This window comes from Lissotriton vulgaris, chromosome 1_1 (genome assembly GCF_964263255.1).
Source record: "Lissotriton vulgaris chromosome 1_1, aLisVul1.2, whole genome shotgun sequence".
In the NCBI taxonomy this organism is placed as follows: domain Eukaryota; kingdom Metazoa; phylum Chordata; class Amphibia; order Caudata; family Salamandridae; genus Lissotriton; species Lissotriton vulgaris.
The window spans coordinates 1,733,569,612-1,733,584,783 of record NC_141685.1 but is presented as its reverse complement, the minus strand read 5'-3'; the positions used below and the strand labels follow the sequence as shown (position 1 = coordinate 1,733,584,783).

Here is a 15,172-nt window from a genome sequence, read left to right as displayed (position 1 = left end):
CGGTTTGGCACCAAAAGTCCACAGCAGTCTTCAGTTCTTGCTTTTTCTTGCGGCTTTCAGTGTCCTGCTCTTCTCTATCCGTCGAATCTGAGTTCCTGGTGTCAGCAGGACCATCTAAAGACACAATTTAGGGGTGTTTCAGGAAGAGGTAGGTAGTGGTCAATGCGCTAGTTATTTGCAAACTGGGATGCAGTCGCAGTGGTGCGGCCTGTCTCTTTTCCCTGGACCGACCACTTCCTGGTGCCATTTGTAATTCAGCTCCCAAAACACAAGGAGACAGATAGTACCCCCCTCAACTACCAAAGACGGAAATGGGCCAAGTTCTCTCTGTCAGAGTTTAATGTGGCTCTTACCGCGGAGGGCCCTCCCAGAGGTACTGATGCGGAGACAGCTAATAAACTACTCAATGACCGCATCTCGGCTGCCCTGGATCGCACGGCCCCTCTTGGCCGGACGAAGGAGGGTGGCCGGAAACAGAGAACAGCACCTTGGTTTAACGAGGAATTGCGTGGAGCCAAGAGGGACTGCAAGCGAGCAGAAAGGCAGTGGAGGGTAGCCTATGACAATCAGGCAAGAGAGAGATATCTCGTAAATAGACGGGCATATCATAACCTGATCAGGATAGTGAAAGCTGCCCACTATGCCGACAGGATCCTGGATGCAGAGAACTCGTCGAAAGAGTAGTTCTGTGTTTACAAATCATTAACCATCCCCAAGCTCTCAGCAGGTACGGAGGATTGCTCAGTAGACACCTGTAATCGCATTGCAGAATATTTTGGCGACAAAGTAGCCAAAATTTATTCGGCATTCCCTGCTCGACCCTCTGCAGGGGGTGACTTTGAAGAATTAATAAAAGAGGCAGATGGCCAGGACTTGCTGCTCAAGCTGACCTGCCCTCCAGCAGACGATCTGATCAGAATATGTAGGTCAGTGAAATCAGGCTCTCCACGGGACCCAGTATCTCCTAAACAGCTGGGGGACAGTCTGACGGCACTTGAACCTTATATTAGACACCTGCTTGATGTCTCCTTCAGGTCCAGCAAGTTGCCTAGGGAATGGAAACAAGCTGTGGTGCTCCCCCTTCGTAAGAAGCCCAACATCAGCCTCGAAAAGCTGGAGAATTTACGCCCCATTTCCTTACTACCTTATTTCTCCAAAGTGGCAGAGAAGGTGGCTAATTTGCAGTTAATGCAATTTGTGGAAGATACCAACCTTCTACATCCCACCCAGTTTGGGTTCCGCCCACGGCACTCGACAGTCAGCGCTCCTTATGGCATCTGAAACCATCAGGCAAGGCGCCGATGAGGGCCATACCATGGCCTTGATTCTTCTGGACCTGAGCGCAGCGTTCGACACTGTAGCACATTCCACCTTGCTACAGTGTCTGAACAAAGGAGGGGTAGGAGGTGCAGCGTTCAAGTGGTTACAATAGTTTCTGGTTGACCGCGGCTTCCAAGTCAGACAGGGCGACTGCTACTCCAAGCGAGTAGCCTTGGACCAGGGAGTGCCGCAGGGCTCGTCCCTGAGTCCTACAATTTTTAATCTGTACGTTGCCCCGGTGGCCACCATAGTGGAGAGCCACGGTCTGCGCTTGGTGTCATACGCCGACGACACGCAGTTGGTCATCTCCCTATCACGCGCACCCAGTCTCGCAGCAGACATCTTCAGAGCATGCATGCAAGATCTCGCTGCCTGGATGTCCGCTAACTGCCTCAAGCTCAACGGAGGCAAGACTGAGGTGCTGGTGGTGGGTGGAGACCAGGCGGCCTGGACGTCGGCGTGGTGGCCACCCTGCCTGGGTCCAGCACCAATTCCCTGCCAGGAGGCGAGGAATTTAGGTGTTTAGTTTGATACTAATCTGACCTTCGGTCCCCAGGTTAATCGAGTGGTTGGCTCCTGCTTTGGGATCCTTAAGAGTCTCAGGAAGGTTCTGGAGCTCCTTCCCATCAAAGCCCACCAAACGCTAGTGCATGCACTAGTAACGCCCAAAATGGACTACGGCAACCTACTCCACCTAGGGACTCTGGAGAAGAATTTGAGTCGCCTGCAGGTCTTGCAAAATGCCGCAGCTCGCCTGGTTCTTAGACTGCCCAGAAGATCAGCGTCTAAAGCCGCTCTCCAAGCCCTGCACTGGCTTCCGGTGAGAAGCAGGGTGGAATTTAAAGCGCTTTGCACCTGCCATCGTATCGTTAATGGCAGGGCACGTCGGCCTCTGCAAGGTCTGCTGACACGATATGAACCCTCCCGTTCCCTTAGATCTTCTGGTTCAGGGCGCCTGTCCATTCCCAAAGTGTTCAAAGCTCGGATGGGCGGCAGATCTTTTAGGTATCTAGCAGCCTCAAGCTGGAACAAACTCCCCACCGCGCTGCGTCTGGAACCCTCAGAGTCCATCTTTAGAGCGAAGCTAAAGACATTCTTGTACGCCAGGTAGCTGCCTCACGCTCAAGTATTCTCCTCTGCTAACCCTCGCACCTCTCTCAGCGCGGGGACACGCCGTTGTGCATCACCAAGCTCTTTACAAGACTCCCTATTATTATTATTAGTTACCTTTAGGGTGTTTAGACCCTCTATTTGACCACTTCTGTGGGAAGGGAGCATAACCCTGACCCAGAAAGCCTAATTCTGCTAAACCCAATATGGTGGAATTCTAAAAGTAGTGTTCACATCGGGTAGCACACCTTAGGGATGGTACTAGCCTGAGAGGAAAACACGCTGCCTGACTAGCTTAGTTTCCCGCCTTTCATGGTGCCAAATGGGCCCATGACTTGTGGTGGCATTTGCCATATCTGTGGAAGTCTTGGGTTGCATATCAAAGGCCGCAGAGGCCTTTGAAGCCTCCTACTTTGATATGCTGATTACTTAGCCATCCTGCTTGGTGGAAGTGACCTCTTCGGCCGGAGTAGGCATTGTTTTGAGCCTCAGAGAGCTTGGGCTCTCACCTGCAGGGTTAGAAACCTGTCTGTGGTGGCAATCAATAGGTTTTCAGTGGGCACCTCTAAGGTGACCTCTGGGTGCGTTTATTAATAAATCCATCACTGGAATCAATGTGGGCTTATTAGTACGAGATGTTTGATACCAAACAGCTCTAGTTTCAATGAAGCCATCCTTTAGCTAGAGAACTCTATTTACCAGTGTCCAGCATGTACACAATAGGTCTTCCCTTATGACATCTAGTAATCTACTTAGATATCACAGAGGCATATCTGCATGAGCAGATATGTCCACGCACTATAGTGCACCCTGCCTTAGGGCTGTAAGGCCTGCTCTAAGGGTGACTTACCTGTACTGCATGCAGTGTCTGCAGACATGGCATCCAGGCGGTGTGCCATGCCGTGTCTTCACTTTTCTCTACACCATTGGCATGCAGCCTGCAATGGCACTTTGCTAGTTGGTGCTGGGGGGTCTCTTAGGGTGGCCCAATATTTGCTGCAGCCCTTAGGACCCTTCTTTAGTATCCCTGGCCCTATATACCAGGGGTTCCATTTACTAGTGACTTATAAGGAGTGCTATAGGTATTGCCTACTGGGGAACAATTGTACAGGTTAGGGAAAGATATCGGACCCTGGGGACCTGGTTAGCTGGAACCCAGTGGACTTTGTCAAGATTGCGCCAAATACCAAGCAAAAAGTGGGGGTGACCATGTCAAAGAGGAGCACCTTCCTACAAAAAGTTATGAGCATATCTGTGTTAAGATGTATCTTAATAGTGACTGTTTTAGAATCTGAGAGAAGGGGAAGGAAGAGTTGAAAAATGATTAATTTAGATATAGAAGAAGCTATGTATCTACCTCTCTGCCCCTTTTACGGTCTTCCAATATGTATGTGTATGCATTGATGAGATAATGAGACAGACTCCTTGATGCATGCATTCATGCTAGACTTCAACCAAGTTACTGTATCCAAATGGTATTTCTAAGCCAAATGCATCGACCACTTCACAAATCTCATGGTATGTTTAGGGATTGACCTGGCATTACGAAGACCAATTTTAAGATGTTTATTGGCTAATGATAGAAACAATGACTTAGTAAGAGAAATTTGAGTCTCTGGAGGTAAACCGGTAGGAGAAGTATGACTTCGCTTACCTTAAATGACAAATAACTTGCTTGAATACCTAATGTTATTTTTGGTGGATTTAACATTAGTAATTGTTTTTAGGTTGCGGCTGTTCCTATATATTTAGATACTTGTGCTCTTGTTTCTACGTGACCATGTTGTAAAATGTTACTGTTGTTGGCATCTCAGTGGTGCTTACTTCTCTAATGGGACTGTTAAATATGGTACTTGAAGGTAGAAAAAGAATGGTTACATTAACCTGATTTGTCAAGTTGAATGTGCTGTAACCTTTGCACAAATGGCAACTTCAGAAAGTTTCCACAGTTTTGCCCAAAGGTTCCTAGTGACCCTTTGTGGTTGCAAACAAGCTGCTGTCCTCTAGATGGCCTTCTGCCCTCCTGGAGGGAGGTGTGAACGACTCTCAGGAAGAAACCCAAAATGCCCTGCCATTGGAGGAGTTGTGACCTCCTTCTGGCATGATGGTGAAACAAGGTGTGAGCCCAAAAAGCGAGTTTCAAAGGGAAGGCCGTCTTTGAAGGGAAAATGTTGGTCGTGTGACTGAGATGTCAACTTGTCTGCTGAAATAAATGAGCAGCCTCTCAAGTGTACGAGAGGCTGCTCATTTGTTTTAGCAGACAGGTTGGCATCTCAGTTAAAGAGGAGGAAGCAGTTACCAAAAGGTTTTCCGTGAGCGTGTAAGCCCCAGTTAGCCACACCTCTAGGATGGGATATGGAGCTCCAAACATCAAAAGACAAATTCTGCCATGTTGGAGTTGGCAGAATAGTGCTCTCTGCGATAGCTGGATGCCAAACGTGGCAGAACGTTGTCATCAAGTGGGAGGGACCTGATATCCCAATGAGCTAGTTAGTTGCCCAATTCCACCTGGGTTCAAAACTGGCATAAAACACTCACTCCTGGCACCCTGACTACCCCTGTACCAGAGAGAGGACCGAAGGACTGCCCTACAGTTCTCTAGACCTGATAAAGAGAGGCTGCTTTCAAGACTTGAATGCACTGGCTGCACCTTGGGCTAGCAAAGAAAGGGTTGTGCCTGTAGTGTCCTGCTTGTGCGAAAGTTGTCCCCGAGCCCCAGACAGAGATGGGGTCTCCAAGAGTCTGATGGCTCACTCCCTGTTACAGCCACAGGGCCTTAAAAGCCGAAGAAGCCTGCCTTGGCGAGGTGGTAGCTTTGAATGTCCGATCACCATTGTCCGCTAAAGTGCAGCCTGAAAAAGCCTGATCACTCAGAGCTGCAGCTATGCAGGACTGTGCTAAGGTTTTACAAATTAACCTGGTTGTACCTGATATGGAAATGTCACTTTATTAGACCTGAAGGTCCTACAGCCACACCATGTAATAAATCACTTTCCTCACACTTAGTAGATAGACCACTGAGATTAAAACTGTGTGGAAGTCAGTGCCACGTTGGGGAGGACAAGGAGACAGACTAAGCTGAAAAAAAAAATGAAAAAAGAAAAAGTAAACCACAACAGGTGACGAGAAAGGTGTGAGCAAAAGTTCAATTAGAAAATTGTTCAGTTATTGGAGGGGGTGGGGGTCACATCGGTCAATGCAGTCTCAATTACATGAAGTACAGACAAACATTTTATTCATTTCTATTAGCAGTCACCAGAAAAGCAATCCAGCTCAGGATCTAAAGTTCCAGGGATGAATTCCTGCTAAGATACATTGTGTTTTTGTTACTTTATTACGAGTTCTTTGCTTTTCATTTATAGGAAGAAGTTTCCGTGGAAGTTTTAAAGGCCTACGTGGAGGTAAAATTCACAGTTTTTAATCTGTTGTATTTTGCAAAATATGCTATTTAGTAGTCATCCATTCTGGTACAAATTTGCAGTGCAGGCACTCTATAGTTGAAAAGCAGGGGATGGCGAAAACATGTGAACATAACTACAATGATAGAAGCGTGAATGAGAATGTATGGCACTACTCTGTTAGGCATTGAGCCTTTAATGGTATAAAAGAAGTTAAAGATAGATTTTAGGTCTGCATGATCTATTGTTACCTTTTCTTTAAATACTCATTAGGTGATCTTTAACTGCACCAAGAGGAGTATTACCCTCTCGCCACATTCTATTGCGTGTTTGCCATATCATTCTGCCTTTTATAGAGTGCTTGTATTACCATGAATGAAGTACTATTGTACATCTCAAAACCACTGAATCATTACACATTACATTTTTCGCACAGAAAGCAATAATGTTTTATATGTCTCTTCACACTGCTGCAGGCTTTTTAAAAATCCTATAAAGAGGCCTCAACATTCAAGCCAAACAATTTAGCTTTACCTGTGCTTGTTGCTACTGCTTTCACCTGAGTTTCTCTTCCTTCATAAGCCCAATACTTCATAACATTAATGTATTGCATTCAAGTTACACACGGAATACTAAGCTGTATGGGTCTATATACATCACCGACCTATTGTTCTGTTTATTTGTACAATTCGGATTGTGTTTTAGTGCCTGTTGTCAAGGAGCAAACTAAGCTCATACACATGTTTTGATTTCCTTTCTTTTCAATGTTGAGGTAGCTCCTCTCTTTATGATTTTACTTCAGCAAATCTTGTTTCCTTTATATACTGCAATAACTTGTTGCAAAGACTGGGAGCCTGGTGGGGTTCAAATCTCTGTGCCCAATCTCAACAGTCAATGTATTCACTGCTTTGGTGGTGTATTATAATGTGGAATGTGTAAAATCCATGTTCGCCATCTCTGATAGCCTGATGGTTGCTGAATATTACAGGGTCTGAGACACAATTGTTTTCTAGCTTCGATGAAGGACTCACTCCAGAAACTAAAGTACAGTGAAATGCATCAGCACCCCATTAGATGCACATGGCTTAACTGATCCCCTTCAGCTATCATAAGAGGCAGTTACTTTCTTTATTATTGTCCTATGATGTATTTAGGAGCCTCTCTCAATTGTTTTAGACAAGAATCAATCTTAAAATTGAACTACATTGCTGATTTAATTATGAGAGTTGAGAGAGCAATATTTCCCTAACATGAAATCTGCACCCTCTTTGCACTAACCATGTGCAGTATTCTAGAACGTGTCTGATCATTCTTCCACCTTCTTTACAAAGGTTATGTTAGGTAGTCCTGTAAATCAAACATTTTTTTTCATCCTTTTTATTTGGTCTAACATACAGATAACGTTTAGTTGTCTGTTTGCGGAAGACCTTGTGGACCATACAAAAATTAATAGTGTGCTTAAAGCTGCCCCTTGCTTTATTCTCACTTTATTGCCACTTGCATTTGCTCCCTTTTTATATGATGGCTTGCCTTCCTTCTTTTGTGTTAAGCTCTCCTGTGGAATGCTTTTGCTGACTTGTACCGATCCATGCTCCCATTTAGCTACTTGTTCGAGGCATTTGAGCTGTAGATTGTATACTGTAGGATAGATCGCCATCTGGTGTTGGGCTCGGAGGTTTGTACTTTGTTATTGTAGGAGTCTTTGTAGTCACGACGTAAGTGACTCCTCCTTTGGTTAGTAGTGCGCATGGGCATTGACTCCATCTCCAGATTGTTTTTTCTCCTCCATCGAGTTCAGATAAAACTTGCTGCACTCGGGCTCGGCACCGTATTTTCTCATCTTTTCAAAGCGCAACCAATCATATTCGACGGTATTGTCTCATTGGCGTGCCTTTGACGTGCTAACTCAAATCTCTCTGCTCTGGTAGTCGACGCGGGCTGTTGAGCCTATCAACGCCATTCGGGCCTATGGCTAACGGAAAGAACTCCATTCAAAAAATGCCCCCAGTGTGGAGCTAAATTTCCACACAGTGACCTTCACCAGGTCTGCAAACTTTGCCTATCACCGGAACAGGAGGAAAAGGATTGCCAAGCTTGTGCCTCTTTTCGATCATCGAAGAAAACCATCCATAATCTCTGGGCTCGACGACACGTCGTGGCTCAGCAAGCTGTACCGGAAAATATCTTTGATGAAGGCCCTGGTGTTCCAGAGGCAGAAGATTCGGAGGAGCTCGAGATCGTCTCTGAAGAAGATGACTTCGGGTCCGATGATATCACTCCAGGCCAACGAGTACAAAAGCCCCTGCTCATGCCCCACCACAAAAGCAAAAGGCTCTAGTCAAGACTTCGCCTCCTGGCCCTAGTCGAGACCAGAAGGGAACTTTAGAAGCCCCGCCTCCAGTCCCGGCTCCAAAGAAATGCCTGAAGGCAGCTCAGGACAGAGCAAGCCATATATTACTATCCTTAAACCACCTTTGGTGCCGAAAAAAGGCCTCTGTACCGCGCCCTTCGGCATCAAAACACCATAAGGCCTCGGAATCGGACAAACACAAAAAATCTTCGGCTCCGAAGAAAAGTTCTGACTCGGCGCCAACTTTGAAGCCGACGGAGCATAAAACTCCTTCTTAGGCTCTAGACACCAAAATAAAGCCATGCTCGGAACCGAAAAAATTGGCACCGGAAAAAAGACAACCAGGATGAACTGTTTAGACCAGATCCTGTCGACCCAAAGTAGAAAACATTACAAGTGGACCTTAAAACAGGCCCTATCATCAGTGTTCCAGCAAACAAGAGGGAATCTGATGCCTCGCATACACCTGAGGTGCCTGCAAAAAAGAGAGACTTTGCAACTTCGCCCATAAGACCCTCTTCTCCTGTTCTTCCTGCTAAACCTTTCTCTCCTATAAACTCTCCTACACAATCTCCTAGATTATCTCGATGCTCACCCTTATTACCACAGAATGATGATGATTTAAGGGGGCAGGGGGACACTGTCATTATCCTGTAGATGACCCTAATGATAAGAACACTACCCCACCACAGGATACATTGGATGATTATGACTATCCTGCAGATCCTCCAGACATTCAAGACCCAGATGCATACCCATTTAAGCCATCACCCCCAGACAACAATATAGGATTTAGCCAACTTATTAATAGGGTTGCTCAGTACCATTTTGTGTCACTACATTCAGATCACATGGAAGATTTCTTAATGGACACTTTTGCTCAGTCCCATAAAGTCATACACACATTGCCCACGCTTAAGGGGGTAATTGAACATGCACCTGACGTATTTAAAGACCCTGTCAGGGCCAGGATTTTCATCCACGCATTGAGAAAAAATATAGACCAGCCCCTAAATATCCCATGTACATCAAGGCACAACTCCCATTAGACTCCGTGATAGTCTCCAATGCAAGAAAACTGGCTAATTCCCAAACCTCTGGTGATGCATCACCCCCATATAAGGAGTCAAAACTGCTGGATGCATCAGGTAAACGTGTTGCTTCCCAAGCAGCCAATCACTGGAGAATAGCCAATGCACAAGCTCTACTTGCCAGATATCAGAGAGCTCACTATGATGAGCTTGAAAATCTTATACAACATTTACCTGACCAATACAATGCCAAGGCCAGTGATCTAGTCCAGGAGGGCAAGTTAATTACAAATGCCTCCATGAAATGTGCTCTTGATGCAGCTGACACTGCATCTAGATCAGTTAACACTTGTGTCTTTTTTTTTGTAAAACAATTTTTATTGCAGATTTCAATACAAGCATTACAGTTAGTTCGTATGTAAGTATATGCGGGATCCCAATTTCTCAAAGTCTCTTCAACAAAATTTTGACATCGTCATTGCTCGTAGTTCTGGGGCTGGGTGACAGTTGTCTCACCTAGTGCTTCCCCTCCACCACTACTCGATGGCGTATCCAATGATCAACCGCTGTCTGCTTTTAACTTTTCTTTCCCCTCCCCCACCAACCCCCCCCTTTTCCAGCATCCGGTCTGTTCTAACTGATAGCTCGGTGTCAATGGGATGCTGCAACCCCCCTCCCCCCCCTTCCTTTGCCCTCCCCCCACCCACGGTGTTCCATGGTGTCTCGTGTCTGGGTTGCCACATGCTGGAGTGTATTGGTGACCTGCGGAGTTTGGAGATGTCTAAGGAGTGTGTGTGTCCATGGTGGGAGCTGTGGTAGGTACCGCCACCCTAGGTTCCCCAGGGTCCTCTGCTTCCTCCTCCTCCTCCTCCTCCTCGCTCTCTATTGTACTATCCCTAAGTGCTTGGACTAGAGTTTCCCACGCTAGTGCCGCTTCCTGGGCCTTCTCGTCAGAGTTAACACTTGTGTCTTACTCTGCAGACATGCATGGTTACGCATTTTAGGTTTCAACAGGAAGTGCAAACAACTATTTCAAACCAATCATTTGATCAAGAACACCTCTTTGGACCAGCTGTAGACACAGCTCTAGAAAAAATGAAAAAAGACACTGACACTGCTGAATCTATGGGAGCATTACAATTTTAAACAACACGGGGGTCCTTTCGTCACTATAGGGGCTAACCCAAAAACATTACCACAGAGACTACAACTTCCTCCTATAAAAATTCTACACATAAACATCCCCCACCAAGGGATATTTTTGGGGTGGGTACAGAGGAAATAATACCAAGGGGAGAGTGCGAGGTAACTAAAACCAAATCTCCCCTACTACCAAACAATGACTTCCCTCCGTTTCCTCCAGAACATTCCGCTTCGGTCGGAGGAAGACTAACACAGTTCCTACCTGTCTGGAACAACATCACCACAGACAGGGGGGTGAGACAAATTATACAGTATGGTTACTGCCTGGAACTCCCCTCTACCCCTCCTCACATACCACCCAGACAACAGCCAATGTCCACAGAACATTTTACGCTTCTAAAACAAGAGGTTCTCTCTCTTGCAAAAACACACAATAGAACCGGTTCCTCCACACCATCAAGGTATAGCGGTTTATTCCCTTTACTTTCTCATCCCAAAGAAGGAGGGTACTCTCCAGCCAATACAGACCTCAGAACCTTAAACATGTACATACAATCCGACCATTTTCACATGGTCACTCTGCAACAGGTCCTTCCACTGCTCCAGCAAAGCGATTTCCTTGCCACTCTAGATCTCAAGGACGTCTACTTTCACATTCCCATTCACCCTGCTCACAGGAAATACCTAAGTTTGTAGTGGACGATCAACACTACCAGTTCAAAGTTGTTCATTCGGAGTGACCACAGCGCCCAGAGTCTTCGCAAATTGCCTCGCAGTGGTAGCAGCCCACTTAAGAAGGCAACACATTCATGTGTTTCCTTGCCTGGACGACTGGCTTATAAAAGCCAAGTCACACACAGATTGTCTACAACAAACACACAAGACAATCCAGCTGCTGCACGACTTAGGGTTTACAATAAACCTTACCAAGTCCCTTCTTCAAGCATCCCACTCCCAGCAGTATCTAGCTGCAACAATAGATACTTCCAAGGCACTAGTATTCCCCAATCCTGTCAGGATAGCCAGTATGCTAGCTCTTATAACAAAATTTCAACCACAAAAAACACTACCAGCTTGAGTTTTTATTCAGCTCATAGGGATGATGGCCTCTTGCATCTTAATTGTCCCTTACGCAAGACTCCAAATGCGTCCATTACAGGAATGTTTGGCACAGCAGTGGAACTAGGCTCCGGGTCAGTTTACAGATCTGGTGTTGGTGGACAGCCACACACATCGCTCTCTGCAGTGGTGGAACACACAAAATCTTTCCAGAGGGCAGCCGTTCCTGGACCCGGTCCCACAGATGGTGCTAACAGCGGACGCATCGCTCACCGGATGGGGAGCTCACTCTTTAACTCATACAATTCAGAGTATGTGGACCCCTCAACAGAAACTCCTTCACATCAGTCATCTGGAGTTACTGGGCATATTTCTCGCTCTCAAGTCATTTCAGGTGCACCTCGTGGGCAAAGCTGTCCTCATCCGGACGGACAACATGACTGCAATTTACTACATAGAAAAACAAGGGGGGACACACTCCCCACAGCTTTCACAACTAGCACAAAACCTATGGAGATGGACCATTCCTCAAAAAATATACCTCTTAGCAGAGCATCTGCTGGGACACACAATCAGATAGCGGATCTGCTCAGTCGTCGGCTACAACAAATTCACGAGTGGGAACTTCATCCCAAAGTTCTTTGTCCCTTTTTTCAAATGTCTGGCTTTCCAGACATACATTTGTTCGCCACACACTTAAACACAAAATGCTGAAGCTTCGCCTCCAGGTATCCACACCCACTGTCCAAGGGCAATGCAATATGGATGAACTGGTCAGGCAAATTTGCGTACGCTTTTCCGCTTCTCCCACTCATTCAGCTACTAGTCCGCAAGCTGAAACAGACTCTCACTATGATTCTAGTTGCTCCAACTTGGGCCTGGCAACCAGGATTCACAACACTACTGGAACTCTCAGTAGTTCCACACCACAAGTTACACCTTTCCCCAAAGCTTCTTACACAGAACCATGGAGACAGAAGGCTTCCAGATCCAGCTCAACTGAACCTAGTGATCTGGCTCCTAAAGTCTGAGCGTTTGGATACCTCAACCTCCCACCAGACTGCATGAATGTTATCAAGGAGGCCTGACGTCCTACTACTAGAGCTTGCTATGGAGCTAAATGGAAAAGGTTTGTGATTTACTGAAATAACAACATAAGCAATCCATTAGATGCTTCCATTCAAAACATTATTTGTTATCTCTTGCATCTACAAAGATGTAATCCAGCATACACATCCATAAGATTACATCTTGCTGCCATAGCAGCTTACTTGTAAAACAGACTACAGTTGTCATTGTTTAGGGTTCCTGCCATTAAAGCATTAATGGAAGGTCTCAAAAGGATAATTCTTCCCTGAATTCCGCCCTTTCCTATCTGGAATCTAAACATTGTCCTTACCTGGCTCATGGATCCCCCATTTGAACCTTTACACAAATGTGAGTTACAATTTCTCACATGGAAAGTAGCCTTCCTTGTGGCCATCACATCTCTCAGGAGAGTTAGTGAACTTGAGGCATTAACCATACAAGAACCATTTTTACAAATACATCACAACAAAGTGGTTCCTAGGACAAACCCTGAATTCCTACCTAAAGTAGTCTCTCCATTTCACCTTAACCAGTTGGTTGAGCTCCCAGTCTTCTTTCCTCAACCAGACTCAGTAGCAGACGTTAAAAGAACTGTTCTTTACTACATTGACAGAACAAAAAGTTTCAGAAAAACTAAACTTTTTGTAGCTTTCTCACCACCACATAAGGGCAATCCTATATCAAAATCTGGAATTGCAAGGTGGAGGTTTAAAACCATTCAAGTATGCTATCAAAAAGCAAAGCGTAGCACCCGGCGGCTAGCTCCGCTTTGACGGCAATAATGGCTGATGGGGGTTGATTGATATATGGCGCACCAGACACCACTCACTGAGGGAGGTTACCTGCATTTCCGACCACCAGAGCATTGTCTCTCTTGGATTTCTGGTTGGTCTCTAGGGATGTGACTACTTGGACTACAGGCATGGAGCACATGCCACGCTCGTTGACTGACCATGCTCCCTGTTTACTGAAATTACTGATCCAGAAACAGCCGAGGTGCGCATTTTCTTGGCGTCTCCCGCCACATGCCCTCCTCGACTAAGCCTTTAAGGAGGAGATCCGGAAGAATATCACTGATTACTTTGAGCTAAACACTGGGTCTGTGTGCCTCTTTGGGAGGCATTAAAGGTTGTCATTAGGGGCAAGTGCATAGCCTGTCAAGCCGGAGTATTGAAAGCCATAAGAGGCATGCTTGCATCTCTTGAGGCTAGCATAAACTACCTTGAGACACAGTTTTATGCAACTGGCGATCTGGAAACCTCTGGTCTACTGAAAACAAAGCTGTTAATTACTCTGATGAAGCACACCTTGAGGTGAAATTCCCTTTTTTTTTTATTTAAAATTATTTTTTTTATTTACCAACTTGAAAAAAAGAAAGAAAAAGAAGAAAAAAAAAGAAAATAGGATTTTTAGAGCGAACAAATAGCAAGATATACATTTGACATAGACAATCGCTAATGCAAGTTTACACTTTTACATTAGGGGGTAAAGAACACAAAGCTCTTCAAACCGAAACATTCAACACTGTTTCATAAATTCCTCAAACCAATAGTCCCCAAACTTTCAAAAGTTTGCTCAATGCACGATTCCCTCTTATTTTAGCCAAAGCGAATTCCATATCATATGTTTATTTAACCAGTCCCCACCATTCGAGAGCGGACGGAGGTACTCGTGAGATCCAGACCCGGGCAATTGTCACCTAGCACAAGCCAATAAAACAGTAATTAAATCCGCCTTTCTGGTTACTATATTCTGCCCACCCATCAGTACATCTACTGTTGATAACACAAACAGTCTCCCAAGTTTCTGAAACATTATTTGAGTCATCTTCTGCCAAAATTCTGCTAATACAAGACATAGAAAAATCATAATTTTCACATCAACTGCATTCAAATCACACTTCGGGCATTTAGTTTGATCACTGAAATCATGAGATGACCATTTCGATATCCTTTCCGGTGTATAATATAATTGACAAATTGTTTTATACTGCAGCCTCAGATTAGAAGGATGTACTGAATTGTTGATACTGACGAAGGCACGTGATATAGTGTTAGCTGAGACTGGTGTCCCTGTACTGCGACTCCAGCGCTCAGCTAATCTAGCACAGTCGTCTTCCTTATAAGTACATAGGGTTTTATATCCGATGCTAATCGTAGATTTTTCGTTCATCTCGTACAGGCATTCCCATATGTCAGAATCCCATACATTTATCAATTTCATACTACGTATGAAATAATCTCGAATCTGATAATATTTAAATTGCATAAATGATGTTAGATTATGTAAGCTACTCAGTCCTTCCAACGAGATAAACCCATTATAGTCATATAAATCCTCTAGACATTTTATCCCAGAGCTAGTATGCCCAGGTTACCCCACAGAGGGAGTTTATAGTGATAGACAAATGTATTGCATTTAAGCATAATAGCGCGCCAAATGTTTACAATGTCGCGTGCGGTCTTAAATTTAACCCGCTTGAAATCATTTGGGTCATTGGTTCTAAAAAGAAACCTATTATTATCTTTTCCTAGCATAAATCTAAAAAAAAAGGTATTGCTTGTGGGATTTATTAAACTGCGGGCGCCCCAAAAAAGCTGCCCAGTAATACAATTTGAAATCTGGGAAGTCCAATCCCCCTTGATTGAGTGGGAGTTTTAGTAAACCGATTA

The 15,172-nt window shown here is 45.1% G+C and overlaps 1 protein-coding gene across 3 annotated transcripts in view; it reads left to right on the top strand.

The window, feature by feature from the left end:
- NUP107 (nucleoporin 107) overlaps positions 1–15,172 on the top strand; it is a 590,137-nt gene that overhangs the window by 356,259 nt on the left and 218,706 nt on the right. For all 3 annotated transcript variants that reach the window (XM_086919004.1, XM_086919006.1, XM_086919003.1), the window contains exon 20: positions 5,793–5,831. In XM_086919004.1, the coding sequence (XP_086775130.1) occupies positions 5,793–5,831 (39 nt within the window). The remainder of the gene's footprint in view (positions 1–5,792; positions 5,832–15,172) is intronic.